A 19,314-nucleotide genomic window follows, 5' to 3' on the forward strand; every position below is an offset into this window, starting at 1 on the left:
ATACCCGGCATGTTAGATCTAGGAGTGCTCAGCATGTAATACCCGGCATGTTACATCTAGGAGTTCTCAGCATGTAATACCCGGCATGTTATATCTAGGAGAGCTCAGCATGTCATACCCGGCATGTTATATCTAGGAGTACTCAGCATGTAATACCCTGCATGTTATATCTAGGAGTGCTCAGCATGTCATACCCGGCATGTTATATCTAGGAGTACTCAGGATGTAATACCCGGCATGTTATATCTAGGAAAGTTCAGCATGTCATACCCGGCATGTTAGATCTAGGAGTGCTCAGCATGTAATACCCGGCATGTTAGATCTAGGAGTGCTCAGCATGTAATACCCGGCATGTTAGATCTAGGAGTACTCAGCATGTAATACCCGGCATGTTAGATCTAGGAGTACTCAGCATGTAATACTCGGCATGTTAGATCTAGGAGTACTCAGCATGTAATACTCGGCATGTTATATCTTGGAGTGCTCAGCATGTAATACCCGGCATGTTAGATGTAGGAGTGCTCAGCATATAATACCCGGCATTTTAGATCTAGGAGTGCTCAGCATGTAATACCCGGCATGTTATATCTAGGAGTGCTCAGCATGTAATACCCGGCATGTTAGATGTAGGAGTGCTCAGCATGTAATACCCAGCATGTTACATCCAGGAGACCCCAGCATGTAATACCCTGTATGTTAGATCTAGGAGTGCTCAGCATGTAATAACCTACATGTTAGATCTAGGAGTGCTCAGCATGTAATACCAGGCATGTTAGATCTAGGAGTAGTCAGCATGTAATACCCGGCATGTTAGATGTAGGAGTGCTCAGCATGTAATACCCGGCATGTTAGATCTAGGAGTACTCAGCATGTAATACCCGGCATTTTAGATGTAGGAGTGCTCAGCATGTCATACCCGGCCTGTTATATCTAGGAGTACTCAGCATGTAATACCCGGCATGTTAGATCTAGGAGTGCTCAGCATGTAATACCCGGCATGTTAGATCTAGGAGTGCTCAGCATGAAATACTCTGCATGTTAGATCTAGGAGTGCTCAGCATGTAATACCCGCCATGTTATATCTAGGAGTACTCAGGATGTAATACCCGGCAAGTTATATCTAGGAGAGTTCAGCATGTCATACACGGCATGTTATATCTAGGAGTGCTCAGCATGTAATACCCCGCATGGTAGATGTAGGAGTGCTCAGCATGTAATACCCGGCATGTTAGATGTAGGAGTGCTCAGCATGTAATACCTGGCATGTTAGATGTAGGAGTGCTCAGCATGTAATTCCCGGCATGTTAGATCTAGGAGTACTCAGCATGTAATACCCGGCATGTTAGATCTAGGAGTGCTCAGCATGTAATACCCGGCATGTTAGATCTAGGAGTGCTCAGCATGTAATACCCGGCATGTTAGATCTAGGAGTACTCAGCATGTAATACCCGGCAAGTTATATCTAGGAGTACTCAGGATGTAATACCCGGCAAGTTATATCTAGGAGAGTTCAGCATGTAATACCCCGCATGGTAGATGTAGGAGTGCCCAGCATGTAATACCGGGCATGTTAGATGTAGGAGTGCTCAGCATGTAATACCTGGCATGTTAGATCTAGGAGTGCTCAGCATGTAATACCCGGCATGTTAGATCTAGGAGTGCTCAGCATGTAATACCCGGCATGTTAGATCTATGAGTGCTCAGCATGTAATACCCGGCATGTTAGATCTAGAAGTGCTCAGTATGTAATACCCTGCATGTTAGATCTAGGAGTAGTCAGCATGTAATACCCAGCATGTTATTTGTAGGAGTACTCAGCATGTAATACCCTGCATGTTATATCTAGGAGTTCTCAGCATGTAATACCTGGCATGTTAGATCTAGGAGTGCTCAGCATGAAATACTCTGCATGTTATATCTAGAAGTGCTCAGCATGTAATACCCGGCATGTTATATCTAGGAGTACTCAGGATGTAATACCCGGCATGTTATATCTAGGAGAGTTCAGCATGTCATACCCGGCATGTTAGATCTAGGAGTGCTCAGGATGTCATACCCGGCATGTTAGATCTAGGAGTGCTCAGGATGTAATACCCGGCATGTTACATCTAGGAGTACTCAGCATGTAATACCCGGCATGTTATATCTAGGAGTGCTCAGCATGTCATACCCGGCATGTTATATCTAGGAGTACTCAGCATGTAATACCCTGCATGTTAGATCTAGGAGTGCTCAGCATGTAATACCCGGCATGTTAGATGTAGGAGTGCTCAGCATGGAATACCCGGCCTGTTAGATGTAGGAGTGCTCAGCATGTAATACCCGGCATGTTATATCTAGGAGAGTTCAGCATGTAATACCCAGCATGTTATATCTAGGAGTACTCAGCATGTAATACCCGGCATGTTATATCTAGGAGTACTCAGCATGTAATACCCGGCATGTTATATTTAGGAGTGCTCAGCATGTAATACCCTGCATGTTATATCTAGGAGTGCTCAGCATGTAATACCCTGCATGTTAGATCTAGGAGTGCTCAGCATGTAATACCCTGCATGTTAGATCTAGGAGTGCTCAGCATGTAATACTCGGCATGTTAGATCTAGGAGTGCTCAGCATGTAATACCCGGCATGTTAGATCTAGGAGTACTCAGCATGTAATACTCGGCATGTTAGATCTAGGAGTGCTCAGCATGTAATACCCGGCATGTTAGATGTAGGAGTGTTCAGCATATAATAACCGGCATGTTAGATCTAGGAGTGCTCAGCATGTAATACCCGGCATGTTATATCTAGGAGTGCTCAGCATGTAATACCCGGCATGTTATATCTAGGAGTGCTAAGCATGTAATACCCGGCATGTTATATCTAGGAGTGCTCAGCCTGTAATACCCTGCATGTTAGATCTAGGAGTGCTCAGCATGTAATACCCTGCATGTTAGATCTAGGAGTGCTCAGCATGTAATACCTGGCATGTTAGATCTAGGAGTGCTCAGCATGTAATACCTGGCATGTTAGATCTAGGAGTGCTCAGCATGTAATACTCGGCATGTTAGATCTAGGAGTGCTCAGCATGTAATACCCGGCATGTTAGATCTAGAAGTGCTCAGTATGTAATACCCTGCATGTTAGATCTAGGAGTAGTCAGCATGTAATACCCAGCATGTTATTTGTAGGAGTACTCAGCATGTAATACCCTGCATGTTAGATCTAGGAGTGCTCAGCATGTAATACCCGGCATGTTAGATCTAGGAGTGCTCAGCATGTAATACCCGGCATGTTAGATCTAGGAGTACTCAGGATGTAATACCCGGCAAGTTATATCTAGGAGAGTTCAGCATGTCATACCCGGCATGTTAGATCTAGGAGTGCTCAGGATGTAATACCCGGCATGTTAGATCTAGAAGTGCTCAGTATGTAATACCCTGCATGTTAGATCTAGGAGTAGTCAGCATGTAATACCCAGCATGTTATTTGTAGGAGTACTCAGCATGTAATACCCTGCATGTTAGATCTAGGAGTGCTCAGCATGTAATACCCGGCATGTTAGATCTAGGAGTGCTCAGCATGAAATACTCTGCATGTTAGATCTAGGAGTGCTCAGCATGTAATACCCGCCATGTTATATCTAGGAGTACTCAGGATGTAATACCCGGCAAGTTATATCTAGGAGAGTTCAGCATGTCATACCCGGCATGTTATATCTAGGAGTACTCAGCATGTAATACCCGGCATGTTAGATCTAGGAGTATTCAGCATGTAATACCTGGCATGTTAGATGTAGGAGTACTCAGCATGTAATACCTGGCATGTTAGATGTAGGAGTGCTCAGCATGTAATACCCGGCATGTTAGATCTAGGAGTACTCAGCTTGTAATACCTGGCATGTTAGATGTAGGAGTACTCAGCATGTAATACCTGGCATGTTAGATGTAGGAGTACTCAGCATGTAATACCCGGCATGTTAGATCTAGGAGTACTCAGCATGTAATACCCGGCATGTTAGATCTAGGAGTGCTCAGCATGTAATACCCGGCATGTTAGATCTAGGAGTGCTCAGCATGTAATACCCGGCATGTTAGATGTAGAAGTGCTCAGCATGTAATACCCGGCATGTTAGATCTAGGAGTACTCAGCATGTAATACCCGGCAAGTTATATCTAGGAGTACTCAGGATGTAATACCCGGCAAGTTATATCTAGGAGAGTTCAGCATGTCATACCCGGCATGTTATATCTAGGAGTGCTCAGCATGTAATACCCCGCATGGTAGATGTAGGAGTGCTCAGCATGTAATACCTGGCATGTTAGATCTAGGAGTGCTCAGCATGTAATACCTGGCATGTTAGATCTAGGAGTGCTCAGCATGTAATACCCGGCATGTTAGATCTATGAGTGCTCAGCATGTAATACCCTGCATGTTAGATCTAGGAGTAGTCAGCATGTAATACCCAGCATGTTATTTGTAGGAGTACTCAGCATGTAATACCCTGCATGTTATATCTAGGAGTGATCAGCATGTCATACCCGGCATGTTAGTTGCAGGATTGTACAGTTGATAATGTATTGCAGTGACTTGTATATAATGCCCTGGGTTAAGCCATTAGCTAAACAGCTGAGCTAGCTTGTGCCAGGCGGTCCATGTGCCTAAAATAATTACTGCTGGCACAAAAGATGTTGGGAGTGACTATATATACAGCAATGGAATCACACGCTCCCAGTTTCCTGACCCTGCCGTCTCCAAGATGTGAATAACTAGACCCTTAATTCTACATTATTTTGTTCACAGCTGACAGTAACCAAAGTATCTAGCAAAGAAAAATCTCCGTACACATCTCAGAACAAATATATATATATTTTTTCAGGTAATTTGCGACCTGGTTCCTGGGACTTGTCCAACTTTAGAGGTATCACTTTTACAACCTTCTTTCACATGTGGCTACCGCAATGTACATACCACGCACAGTGACTTTGCCCCAAAGACATAAGAACTAAGAAATAGTGATTTTATTTCACAGGAGAAGTGGCTAGTACAGCAGATTCACAATTATTGGCAAAGTCCTATGTGCACCATGCTGAGCGCACGAAGACGAGACGTGTGTTTTCTCATTTCGGCAGAGCTGGGCGATAAACCAAAAGGAAAAACAAAACGGCGATACGCTGAAAATGAAGGGCGGCCCAAAATACCTATTGGCACTAAATTCTTAAAGAGAAGTAGAGTTTGCGATCTAGATACGCCAGAATCTCATATTTCATTGCACTTGTTATTCCTATTATTAGATTATCCTGCAAGTTCACTCACTGATTAAGTTGTAAAAAGCAGTTTTTTTTTATTTTGTTCTGCGATATTGCTGCGACAAAGACCGGAAATAGCGGGCCCAATCCGACCCTGGTTGCAAGATGTGACGCCATAGGTTCTGGCTGTCCGTCCTATTCAGCCAAGGTTTCCTGCAGGACCATCCTTTGGAAAATAATGCTCTTTTCTCAGTTTCTAGAAGACCACTAGTGGCCCCCCCCACTCATATCCCAGCTCTCGTCCGCTTGCTCCGTCACGTGATTCAACATGGCTGCCAGGCGCAGGTTGGCGGCAAATTATCCAGACAACCGCTGAGCTCAGTACATTTTCTGCCTGCTGGGTAGGATGGCCTCTTTGATGAAAGAGAAGATGATGAGTATTCCCGAGCGTTTCCCTCTCTTACCCTTCGTAAAATAGTTGGACACCACGTCATCTGTTGGCGGGATAGGGAACAATTAGTAGGCAGCAATTACTCATAGCACAACTGGGAATATTGCATCACACCGTTCATAGGTTACACTAGGTAATGGGCACAGATAACTTTGGTATAGAGGGAGCGCAATGCTTAAAAGTCAAAGTGAGCGATTCAATTGTTGCGTGGGCGGCGATAAATGAGCGCCCAGTTTTGCAATTCAATTGTTCAAGGCGCTCAATAATTATCGCCCTCTTCGACTGGGTTTAGCCATGTAAAAGGGCTAAGCCCGTATGAAGTCCTGGTTAGGGCGCCCTGACCACGGGTTTCTCGCACATTTTTGCTCACACCCTCCTGAGGGTGTACAATTGAATCGCCCCCCAAACCGCGTCATCATTCTTGATCTTCCCTGCGCAGCGTAGGGGGATGTGGTCTTCCAGCACGCATCAATGCATACAAATGAAAAACACGGTCTTCCGTGTACAGCGACTCTTCAGCCTCGCGCATGATTTACAAAAGTGGGCTAAACCGCATGAATACCAATGTGCGCTCTAGCGAGACGCCTTCAAACTCGCTTTCTATGTCTTGTGCTTACAGTAATGGATTCTGTGGGTAGAGCTCGTGAATGCGCAAAAAGTGGACAGCGCTGCGGTCTCAAATTTTCAACAGCGTCTCTACGAGGCCCATAATTAACAATTTGTCATGCGCTTTCTTAAAGGTGTATTAGCGGATGAACCGCGCATTAAGAGAATGAGATGAATAAATCATGTTTAAAATGTGACATTTTCTGCAAACAAATATGAAGAAAACTAAACGTTGTAAAACGAAATATTCTTCCCCCCATCACCATCCTCTGTAAGTACGTAACGCTCACCTCCATGCTGGACCGTGGATGGAAGCACGTTTTCCCCCGCTGACAGCGACACAAAGAAAGCGAACGGGATGAGCCAGAGGCAGAAGGTGAAATAGGCGAGAACCTGCAGGCAGACACACAAGCCGTCATCTACATGTGGCTGGCGGATCAGACTGAGACCAAAGCAACCAATCAGCAACTAGCTTCTATCTGTCAAGTGTAAACTAGGCGATGAGAGCAAACACCTGATTGACTGCTGTGATCAAGCGCACGGTCATACCTTTAATCAATGTTTGCATATAACCTGGCGTGCATTAGATACTGTATTAGTGATAGGTAACGCCGGGCTGCTTCAATAACCCCTCCATTCAGACACACCGCGCATGCTACAACCATCGCTCTTGTCAACAGATGCTGTCAATCAATCAGGTTACAGCTCCCGACTGTATTAATAACGCGCTCATTGGGTGAGATACCCGCGGCCACGTTACTTGCAGCCAGCCCAGCTGGTCTGGGGATATCTAGTAATCTCAGCCATGATTATAGGCCTGGTGTTCAGACGCATTATTGCAATAAGTGTCCTTGTCAGATTACAACTAAATCTCCTGTTGAGAGGTGTGTGTGTGTGTGTGTGTGTGTGTGTGTGTGTGTGTGTGTGTGTGTGTGTGTGTTTGTGTGTGTGTGTCTGGAGAAAGAGGATTGTGGTAATACAGAGCAGTTATATACCCTATATACACACACACACACACACACACACACACACACACACACACACACACACACACTTTCCTTCATGCCACTGTATATTGTCCATCTAAACAAACCATTGCTTTTGTGTGTGCATGGGGAAAGTGAGGAGTTCTATATGGCTCCCCTGCCACCTGCGGTTATATAGGGCTCCCCTGCCACCTGCGGTTATATAGGGCTCCCCTGCCACCTGCGGTTATATAGGGCTCCCCTGCCACCTGCGGTTATATAGGGCTCCCCTGCCACCTGCGGTTATATAGGGCTCCCCTGCCACCTGCGGTTATATAGGGCTCCCCTGCCACCTGCGGTTATATAGGGCTCCCCTGCCACCTGCGGTTATATAGGGCTCCCCTGCCACGTCCAGCCGCCTGCAGTTATATAGGGCTCCCCTGCCACGTCCAGCCGCCTGCGGTTATATAGGGCTCCCCTGCCACGTCCAGCCGCCTGCGGTTATATAGGGCTCCCCTGCCACCTGCGGTTATATAGGGCTCCCCTGCCACGTCCAGCCGCCTGCGGTTATATAGGGCTCCCCTGCCACGTCCAGCCACCTGCGGTTATATAGGGCTCCCCTGCCACGTCCAGCCACCTGCTGTTATATAGGGCTCCCCTGCCACGTCCAGCCACCTGCTGTTATATAGGGCTCCCCTGCCACGTCCAGCCACCTGCGGTTATATAGGGCTCCCCTGCCACGTCCAGCCGCCTGCGGTTATATAGGGCTCTCCTGCAATGTCTTTATATATAGCGGGGGTGGCAAACTGGGCGCTCAAGGACACCCCCTTACAGTTTGCATCTAGGAGGACAGCCATTACATAGCTTCCCCGCGATGTCCGTAATTATTTAGCTACCCCCCGCCCCCCCACTTCCGGATGCCAGCCATTATATATAGCCCCCTTACTACGTCCAGACACCAGCTGTTATAAATAGCCATCTGTATTTAGCTTCCCTGCCACGTTGGGACACTCACTGCTAAATCTGAAAAGCCTCAAAAACATCTAACATTTTTGTATTTTTGTGACATTAATCTTACTTATGTGTCACCTCTACATAATGATGGCCACAATTTTGTAGGTTGAACACATTATTCATTAGAATACGTTTTGTTTTTTTAATCTTCTTTATCTTACATTCATATAAAGTTTTTTTATTTTATTTTTTATATAGAGGGCGACCAGCAGAGACAACGGCTCTGCTCCCCTCTGACCTCCATGGCTGCTGTCGGGCAACTAAAAGAGATTCAAATTTAAATCTCTCACTCCAATGAGTTACACTGCCATGACCGATGCACCTGAACCTTCCACTGTGCTGAACCTGACAACTATGGCACATAAACTACATATAATGTGGCCCCGTGCCCGTCATGGTGCCTGTCATGGCGTACGTACCTCTGAGAAAGGGTAATATTCTTCTGCGAAGTACTGGAAAGCCAAATAATGATTCAGCACCACAAGAGCTGCCAAGAAACAAAAGAAGACTTAACGATGAGATGCAAATACCGAGTCGCTGATTAATCACGATAACTGGTCTTGTATTCGGCGCGCAGAGCTCTCCCGGAGTGTAGGTCAGGGGGGAGTCACACAATTTGTGTCACTAATTTGGCCAACTTCACATATGGAGCGGGCACAGGCCGAGGGGGTAATGCGACACTTATTGGGCATACCTGTATACAATACACCGAGGTGGTGCCAGTTCACTCCTCCAATCTCCTGCTGGCTTCCACAGGGGCAATAGGGGAGATGAGTGAGGAAATCCCTTTCGGGTCACAGTCTGCACTTACCGCAGGACAGAATGAAGTTGGGAGAGGTCAGCATGATGAAAGGGAACGTCTGCAATAGCCCAAAGTACACCACATTGGTGAAGAGGCCGACGCCGACCATAACTCCGGGGAACCTCTCAAACAGGTAGAGACCGATGAGCACAGCTGTGGAAAACTGAAAACAAGGAGTAAAAGGAACAATACTGAGAAAATCACTTTCCATTCCTCAGCAACCACCAAACGCTCGCGGGGTCTCTCGTAAATGTGATTATTACATAGAACACATAAACCGTTCCTGCTCTCTGTACATGCCCCATAGTGCACCAATGGCGGGCTGGGGGCAGCGGCAATGGGCTCCTGTGCTGCACTAGTGTACACATCTTGGGCCTATTCCTGCTCATTCTCAGAGACAGGGAAGTCCTGCAGGCGGGCCGGTCATCCGAACATTAAATGATTGGGCTGCAGGAACAGTTCTTGCTGGGGATCTGATTGCATAATGCCAGGACCCTAGAATACAGCATGTTGCCCCCCATAGCATATGACTGGTAAAATAGATCTGCTCTATTTCCTTATACATGTTCTGCCCAGTTACTCCTGAGAGTAAGCAAAGGCCTCCGGATAAATCCCCCCCCCCCCTTAGTGTTGTCACTATAGCCCCATTCCCTTGCTGGATTCCTCCCACCTCATTCCCTGACAACCTGAAGGATTATTAATCTTAAGTCAATGAGGACAAATACAGAGGAGGAATATAGCAGCAGAGAGCGTTACGCCTGCCCGTCCGTCTCTCTGCTGGTCTGACACGCGCCGAGGTTACGTGTGAGAAACTTACCCAGATCTTGTACTTTATGATCCTACTGGTAGCTACGGTATACTCCTCTATCAGCTCCGCTAAATAGTACAGGCCGGCCGCTGTAAAGAGAAGGGACGTGTGTGAAAGGTTATGTTGCGGGATGCAGCTGGGGATCCCACTATCATGCAATGATCCCTCTCCCAATACAATACATGCGGATTAGAATAAACATATAACAGTAATAAACTGAAGGCTTCAAAGACAACTATGAAAGTAAGCGTAGGGTTTCTGCGTAATAATAAACCTGGGATGGGGGCAGCGATTCTGCTGGCTGAACCAATAGCAGGGTGAACACAGCCTATATACATGGACTAGGCGACCGTAGCAATTTACAGCTATAGAACAAGGAGCTGACCTTTGGGGGGGGTTAGGAGTAATATTAAAGATCTTTTCAATGCAGGACCTTAAATTTTATACCATGGAGGTCACAGTGCTGTACATGGCGGCGGTTCAGCTTCAATGGCGGAACACAAGTCTAGTTGCTTTGCACACATTTATATTCTGGGCCAGGATTCTGGCCCCGGAAATGCCATATTTAGCAGACAAGTTGAGCGCAGGTGTGGGAGATCTTACTCGCAAAGACGCAATCCTGAATCTTCTATATACCGGATACAGGGGCGGGGCGTGACTGCTAACATACACATGCTCACAGTGTCACTGCTAGGAGCACAGGAAGACAATGTAATGAGAAGGGGGGTGGCCTCAATGTGGCCTCAACTGGCACAAGACCATCAATCCTCACAATTACATCTTCTATGACACTTGTTCAAAAGGAGGTGTTAAAAGGCCAAATGAAAGTGCATGTAGGACAAGCTACAATCCATTAATGCAGGTTCCCAAAAACGCGGTCCTCAAGGCACCCCAACAGTTCAGGTTTTAGAGATATCCATGGTTGAGCCCAGGTGGTATAATTAAGTCACCTGTGGCCAAGCATGGATAGCTCGAATACCTGAACTGTTGGGGTGCCTGGAGTACCGCGTTTGGGAACCTCTGTCTTAATGACAGACTCGGCTACTACATGAGGCCAAATATACAGGCTTCATCCACAAGCGGGGAACCAGAAAAAAAAAAATATGAGTTATGATAGACTGACCTAGATAACTCCTTTTCTTCGAGGTCCATAGGGTCCACAAGGATACCATGGGGATATTATGGTTGGAAGACCAGGCATCAGACAGTTAACGCTTCTGCTCCCAGAATGCCCTGGGTCCTCCCCCATATATACCCCGCCCATAGCCATATGACTTCAGTGTAGTTAACAAGCCCAAAGGCAGGAGAAGGAAAGAGGAGAAGGAAGGAAGAACAATCGTACAGCAGAAACACTCTTACATAAGATGAGGGAATCTGTGACCAAAAGAATATAACCCAATGAAGCCAGGTACGTCAGGGTGGGTGCCCTGGGGACCTCGATGAAAAGTTATCTAGGCAAGTCTACCATAACTCTAATTTACTTCTGAGTCCATATGGATCCACAGGGATACCATGGGGATGTCCTAAAGCAGTTCCCCCTAGGGTGGGGGGGCGCTCCTGAGCAGAAAGGAGAACTCGTTGCCCAAAGGAAGCATCCTGAGGCAAAAGTACCAAAGGAATAAAACCTAAGAAAGGTGTGGACAGAAGACCACGTGGCCGCCTTGCACAATTGTTCAGCAGAGGCACCACAGCTAAATGCCCATGATGGCCCTACAGAAAGTAGATTGTACTGTCACCGTGCTTGGGACAGGGAGATCAGCCTGTGTGTACACCTGAGAGATAGTCATGCGTAGTCATCTCGCCAGTCTGCTTATTAGCTGCCCATCCTCGTTTGTGAAAACCATATAATACAAAAAGAGCATCTGATTTTCTAACAGAGTTTATACGCTCCACATAGATACGGAGAACACAAACTACATCCAGGGAGGCTTCACCTACAGAAAGGTCTGGAGCCTGAAAAGCTGGAACAACAATTTCTTAATTCACATGAAAAACAGACCACTACCTTAGGAAGGTAATCCTCCTTTGTACGAAGAACAGCTTTATCCTGGTGAAAAATAAAAAAAAAGGGGAGCGAAAAGAGAGCACTGCCAAATCAGAGACTCTGTGAGCAGAAGAAATAGCAAGGAGCAAAAGAGCCTTCGCTGTCAACCATTTCAAATCCAAAGGTTCAAATGGGGGAGCTTGTAGTACCTTAAGAACCAAAAAGACAAATCCCACAGTGCTACCGGTGGAACAAAAGGAGGCTGAACTCGCAAAATTCCTTGGAGAAAAATTCGAACATCTGGTAATGAAGCATTCTTCTTCTGGAACCAGACTGAGTGCAGAAACCTGCACTCTCAAAGTGGCCAGGTGTAGACCTTTGTCTAATCCTGCCTGAAGAAAAGCCAGTACCCTGGAAATCCTGAAAATCTTAGGATCATACTTCCTATGGGAACACCATTGGCAAAAAGAATATCAAACTCTGTAATACATGCTGGCAGAGACAGGCTTCCGTGCCCTAATGATCGTCTGAATTACAGAACAAGGTAAGTTCAGATGTCTGCAGGGACCTTGCATTAGCAGACCCTGCCAAAGTGGAAGAGGATATGGACTGTCTATGGACAGATTCTGTATGTCGGTGAACCAGTGACGCCTGGGCCAAGCCGGAGCCACCAGTATTACAGTTTCGCCTTCCTGCTTGAATTTTCTGAGAACTCTTGGAAGTACAGAAATTGAAGGAAAGAGATACGCCAGCCTGAAGCCCCATCTTACTGCCAGTGCGTCCACAAAGGCTGCTGATGGGTCCCTGGACCCGTACTTGGGGACCTTGTGCTTGTGGCATGACGCCATAAGATCAATCTCTGGTAGACCCCATTTGTTTACCAGGAGCGGAAACACTCCCAGATGGAGAGACCACTCTCTGGTGTGTATGTCCTGGCGACATAGGAAGTCTGCTTCCCAATTGAGTACTCCTGGTATGAAAATTGCCAAAATGGGCAGAAGATGATGTTCTGCCCAATTCAGAGCCTTTGTCATTTCTTTCATATCTGCATAACCTCTTATGCCTCCCTGATTGAGGTAGGCCACTGTAGTCGCATAGTAGGACTGGATCTGGACCTGCCTGCCCTGGAGCAGGTCCTGTGCCATGACAAGAGCTCTGCATACTGCTCGAAGTTCCAGAATGTTTATTGGCAGATGACTTTCCCGATTTGTCCATCTTCCCTGAAAGGTTCTGCCTCCCATACGCAAAGGCTGGCGTCCATGGTGAGAAGCACCCAATTTGGAATCCACAACGGGCACCCTTTGTTTAGCTGATCCTTTCTCAGCCACCACAGGAGGGAGTGAAAAACCTCTAGAGTGAGAAGGATCCTCAGACCTTATTAGATGATGATGTCCGTTCCACCTGGAGAGAATCAAACTTTGTAGAGGACTGGAATGAAACTGAGCATACCCTGCCATGTCAAAAGGTGGATACCATTGATCCCAGGACCTGCATTGCTAACCGAATGGATACCCTTCGCTTGTGTAGCAGCTTGCGTATTCACAATGATAGATCCACAATCTTGTCCTCTGACAGAAACACCCTTTGTACCCGAGATCCTGAAACGCTCCCAGATGTACCATCTGCTGTGTTGGAGAAAGTGATGATTTCTTCCAACTGATTATCCAGCCGTGCCTTTGTAGGCAGGCTATAGACATATGAAGATTGTTTTGTAACATAACCGGAGTCTGCGTCAATATCAGGAGGTCGTCCAGATATGGCAGAATTCTGACTCCCTGACACCTGAGATAGGCCGTCACGACTACCATTATTTTGGTAAATACCCGGGGAGCCGAAGATAGGCCAAAGGGTAGAGCCTGAAATTGGTAATGTTGCTGAAGGACAGCAAACCGTAAGAATTGTTGGTGGGATGGCATAATAGGAACATGCAGATATGCATACTGAATGTCCAGGTAAACCATGTAATCCCCCGACTCCCATTGCCAAAATAATTGATCGGAGAGTTTCCATACAAAACTTGGGTACATGGATAAACCTGTTGAGGGTTTTTAGACTTAGTATAGGGCGATAAGCCCCATTCGGTTTCTGAACCAGAAACAGATTGGAATAACCACCCCTTCCTTGTTGAGACACAGGAACTGGGACTACTACCCCTACCTGTAGCAGGGAGTGAATGGCTCCCTGAAAAGCTAAGGCTTTGTCCGCATCTGATGGAGGATCTGCGCAAAAAAACCTTCTGATGGGGATGTCTCCTGAAAGTGAGGGCCTACCCCTGAGAGACCACTTCTTGGACCCAGGCATCTGTTTAATGCCAACAATCCGCAAACTAAAGAAGTCTGCCTCCCACCCTGGGATTCCCCAGGAGGAGGCCCGCTCCATCAGGCCGAGGGTTTGTTGTCCAGCTTAGAAGCTGGACTTCTTGCCGGGCCAGACCTCCTAGTTTGTCGCTTAAGGTACCCACACACATACCGACTTGCTCCCAATCAGCCGATGTACATGATTTCCCCTGAACTCTCCCCAGGCAGTCGTGGTCACGATTTGGAGTTAAAAATGTCCAATCTGACTAAAGATCTATCTTGCAGCCAATGCATTGTATCCCAGATTGGCTAATCTGCCTTACAGCACGGCAGATCTGAAGATGTGAGGTACGACGAGCGGGGACGCGCATCGGCATCGTGATCAAAAGTAGAATCTCACGATTTGACCATTTTTTACATGATCTGTCACGATTCGTCGAAATCGGCCAAATTGGATGAAAAGTCGGTGTGTGTGGGCACCTTTAGACTTGCAAAAACTGGTTGGCCTACAGGAAGTCTTTACTTTTGCTCGTCCCTGAGGACGGAAAGACTGAAAGGAAAACTGCCTAGATTTAGTATTTGACAGATAGTACATATGCAGATTTTGAAGCCGCCAGAGTAGCGATTATATTAGCCAGCTATTCTCCAAAAAGTACCTTTACATAGAAAGTTAAGACTTCCAGGGATCCTGTATCAGCTTTCCAAGATTTTAACCAAAGGGCCCTTCGTGATACTATTGATGCCCAAGAACCTAAAATTCCAGCATCTACTGCAGCCCCTCTCAAATAGGAAGCTGCATCCCGTATGTGGGAGGTATCATAATCTGTTCTCTGGTGGCACTTGGTAGCGAATCTTCCAATGCCCCTATCCATTCTTCAACAGCTTTGGCTACCCAGGCTCCAGCCATAGCTGGAGGAGCAACCGCTGCAGTTGATGAAAATATTGTTTTAAGACATGCTTCAAGCTTTTTATCTGTGGAATTCTTCAGTGAAGATGCTGATGGAATAGGCAATGTGGCATTTTTTATTAAATGTGTTACATCAGCAACCACAGTAGGAGGTACCTCCGACTTAGTACATACAGAGGCAGGATTAAACATTAGAGCCTTCTTACTATGAGCTGTTTCATATATCTAAGACTGATCTAACCGCCCTAACCAAAGAAAGAACATCCACCGCGGACGGATGATCCTCCTCCCCAGAACTAGATACTGGAGAGGAACCCTGTGCATCATCTGATTCCCGATGATGCGTCTGAATCCATATGTTGAGTTATGAAGGATGTGAGCTTGGATGACGCGTCATCTACGGGACTTTACATTCCATACATTCATTTTATTTCTTCTTTTCTGCACTTCAGGGTCTACCCTATCTTCTCCATCTTCAAATTCAAAGGTGTCCAATTTATCCGCAGCCTGGTAAAGTGCACACATGTACTTTTATTCTTTTAGATAACCCAGCAATGCAGTAGGAGCCAGTTATCTGCAATGTGTTCATCAAAATCCAATGGTTACATCCGACAAAGACCTTGTGCCATGTCTCTGTGCGTGTGATGCCATGCAGAAACGTGGCATAACCAGAACAGTCTCCGAGTGTGTGCACACCTGCAGTGCTCATTACTGACATCATCACAGGCTGGCAACTCCCATAATGCCTTGCCTGTTCTGGCAAGCACAGACAGTGAGCAGCGCACATTCTACAGTAATGCCCAGTAATTTGCCATCATCATTAAGGGTATTTAACGAATGCCATTATTAGCAGTAGCCACCAGATGTAACTCACCAGTAACTGTAATTAGTAAGCTAATGAGCACTGGCAAGACCAAAAAGAATGCCAGTAGTGCCAAATAACGTCAGTGGCAACACAACGGGTTTGGTATATATTCCAGTTGACATGGGAACGTTGTCATGGCTGTAATGTCAACTCTGAACTTAAAACAGAAAGTAAAGTCCCATATTGCATTTTGCACAGAGTAAGCCTATATCAGCAGCAATGACCTAAACGGGTGCCGTAGGAAGGACAGTAATACATACGAATTATCAGAAAATACATTAAATACCTTTTAGCTGCAGAAACCCCAGATAATTACAATGGGATACAGTGTGTCAGGGTAACTAACACAAGATAAGGCAAATACACAATGACTGCTCGGGGAAAGGATAGTTCCCTGTGGTATCAGTACTGTATATCTGTAGCAGGCAGGTATGATTATATGTCACAGTGCGATAACGTGTGCGGGGAGAACTCACCTATTGCCAGGGTGACAAAGGCCACCTGTATGAGCAGGGACAGCCAGCTGAGCACATAGATAAACCACATCTTCCCGGGCGCAGGCTGCACGCCTCCTGCTACTCTGAGGCTCCTTACTCTGAGAGACCCTCCCCCTCACTGCTCCCTACTCTGAGACCCTCCCCCTCACTGCTCCCTACTCCGAGACCCTCCCCCTCACTGCTTCCTACTCTATGGGATATCCCTCACTGCTCCCTACTCTGAGACCCTCCCCCTCACTGCTCCCTACTCTGAGACCCTCCCCCTCACTGCTCCCTACTCTGAGACCCTCCCCCTCACTGCTCCCTACTCCGAGACCCTCCCCCTCACTGCTTCCTACTCTATGGGATATCCCTCACTGCTCCCTACTCCGAGAGACCCTCCCCCTCACTGCTTCCTACTCTATGAGATATCCCTCACTGCTCCCTACTCTGAGACCCTCCCCCTCACTGCTCCCTACTCCGAGAGACCCTCCCCCTCACTGCTCCCTACTCCGAGAGGCCCTGCCCCTCACTGCTTCCTACTCTATGGGATATCCCTCACTGCTCCCTACTCTTAGACGCTTCCCCTCACTGCTCCCTACTTGAGAACCCCCCCCCCTCACTGCCCCCTACTCTATAGGGCACCCCTCTCACTGATCCCTACTCTGAGGCCCCACCTAATTGCTCCCTACTCTCTAAGAAACCCCCTCACTGCTCCCTACTCCCTGTAGACCCCTTACCTCTGACACTGAGCCCCCAGTTACCCCCCAGCCTCCAGGCACCACCTGCACTTACTATAGGAACTTGCTTCTTACGAGTGTCCCCTTGTATGTTCCTCACACACCCCGAGTCTCCGACTGTCACCCCAGCACACGAGCCCTGAATCCCCTCAGTACCCCCTCTCTATCCCCGGGGGGAGCCCTCAGCGCCCCTCTCGCCGCGGTGCCTCCCAAACTCTCCCTCCAGGCTCCCGTAGGACAGCTGAGCGCTAAACTCCTCCAGGAACCATAGAGAGGTGCCGTACCAGCACTTCCGGCGTGCGCGCTACTGTACCAACGAGAGCTGTTAGGGAAGCTTGATAAAGGCTTTGCTTTTTTACTGACGGCAGCCATTTTTGATGTGGGCATAATCTGACGGGCGTGTGTACTGCGTCTCTGTGATTGGCTGGCTTGTTACCATGGAGGCAGTAGCTTGCCAACTAGGCAGCCAGCAGCAAGTTCTTATAGTCCTGTCCCTGCCTGTCTCACCCCATCTGTGTGCAGTAATGGCGCCAAATGCATTCATAGTGTAATAGATGTGTATAGAGAGATACAGGAGCCCCTGTCTGTCCTGCTGATGGTGTGTGCACATATAGAGGCTCTGTTTTTATTGTTTTTGCTTTTCACACCCATTTAACTTCTTTTAGTATCCCTTAAATGTATCAAAGGGCTTTTGAAGGAGAATTCGCCAAATTCCCTCCATTTCCCCTACTCCTGTAGTGCCCTTCCTGCATGCTAATTTGGCTTTTGTGATCAGCCATGTGTCTATAGTCCACAGGCTGATCACAGAGACAATAGTTATAACAGAAAATAAAGAAAGCTTACCTGCACCCAGGGATCGGTGATCAACTGACAGGGTCACAAAAGGGACCCATAGATCCCTGGGTGCAAGTAAGTTTTATTTCATTATTTTCTATTATAACTATTATCTCTGTGATCAGCCTGTGGTCCGTAGACACACAGGCTGATCTCAGAAGCCAGGTGCAGGGGCATTGAGGCAGGAGCACAGCGGAGGGGTAGCTGGTGCCTGTGCAGACACACTATATTTTTGCGAAATGTACCCGGGGAGAGGATTTGCAGGGACAGAGTTTTCTTGCAAGCTCAGTCCCAGGAAGCAAATTATAATACATTCATGCAATATCTGCATATATATCGCATTGTGTGCATCACACAACCACAATTTATTTGCAGATTGTGATAAATATGCCTGTTAGGACGAGCTGTGGATGTAATGGCTTCTATGTAATCATATATTATAGATACAAAGCCCTCTAAATAAATATGAGTAAAAACATATCGCTAACTATATAAACAAGGAGAGAGAAAGAGACTGTACATAGCCTGCAGAGTAAAAACCATTATTCCCAGAATGTGAAAATATTTCCCCTGCAGGCGTTATCACCGAGGTCCTGATTCAGAGATGGATGTAATCCTGATGTTTGTGCAGTTGGACGCTGTTTTTGTACTGCGCTTGCGTCCGAGTCGCACTTCCCATGGGTCGCTATGATTTACAGATGGCGTATTATTTGGACCTATAGCGATTGACAGTCAGTGGGCATTTATGGGAGGTAACGGGGGGAGTGGCTACTCAAACAAGGGCGTGTTGCGTTTGTTTTTTTTCGGGGCATCTTTGCACACAGGTTCACTGGCCCCGGCGGCTTAGTTTCGATAGACATTCTGAACAGCCATTGGGCTAAAAGGGAGGGCTGGACTGCATTTCCTAATCTCACACATAATAAGAGGTGCTAGCATGCTGAGGCCTGCAGTTCTACAGCAGAAAAAAGGGGGAGATGCAGGTGCACACTATAAGCACTAAGAATTCTGATGATCCAAATATTTATAATAAACTCCAGCAATTAACATTCATTTTTAAGGTTTCTTACTGAACCCCATCAGGTGAGTCCCTAACATCGCTAAAGATGCCTACACACCTAGCGATGTGCTCACAATCCCCCGATGTGTACGATTTCCCCCTGAACTCTCCCCGGCAGTCGTGGGCACGATTTGGTCTGGAAAAAGCTGCCAATGTGACACATGATCTATCGTGCCTCCTAAACTATCCAGTGCATCGTGACTTGAGATTGTCAGATCTGCCCTACAGCACGGCAGATCTGAAGATGCGATGTGCGACCCGCGGGGACGCGCAT

The 19,314-nt window shown here is 47.0% G+C and overlaps 1 protein-coding gene across 1 annotated transcript; it reads right to left on the minus strand.

The window, feature by feature from the left end:
* Positions 1 to 4,988: 4,988 nt before the first annotated feature.
* On the minus strand, positions 4,989 to 16,583 carry TEX261 (testis expressed 261). The gene is made up of 6 exons (XM_088463855.1): positions 16,410 to 16,583; positions 9,890 to 9,969; positions 9,082 to 9,235; positions 8,690 to 8,757; positions 6,582 to 6,684; positions 4,989 to 5,728 (listed from the first exon to the last, which is right to left on the minus strand). Exons 1-6 carry the CDS (start codon positions 16,477 to 16,479, stop codon positions 5,613 to 5,615), a joined length of 591 nt encoding a protein of 196 aa, XP_088319981.1. The 5' UTR covers positions 16,480 to 16,583; the 3' UTR covers positions 4,989 to 5,612.
* Positions 16,584 to 19,314: the final 2,731 nt, after the last annotated feature.

Source organism: Taudactylus pleione, unplaced genomic scaffold (assembly GCF_031769625.1).
Source record: "Taudactylus pleione unplaced genomic scaffold, aTauple2 ptg001476l, whole genome shotgun sequence".
NCBI classification, from domain to species: Eukaryota; Metazoa; Chordata; class Amphibia; order Anura; family Myobatrachidae; genus Taudactylus; species Taudactylus pleione.

Coding starts and splice junctions, on each gene's coding strand:
- TEX261 (XM_088463855.1), bottom strand. CDS start 16,479: ATGTGGTTTATCTATGTGCTCAGCTGGCTGTCCCTGCTCATACAGGTG. Junction 9,236..9,889: donor TCATAAAGTACAAGATCTGG/GTAAGTTTCTCA, acceptor CCTTGTTTTCAG/TTTTCCACAGCTGTGCTCAT. Junction 5,729..6,581: donor ATCCACGGTCCAGCATGGAG/GTGAGCGTTACG, acceptor TCCCGCCAACAG/ATGACGTGGTGTCCAACTAT.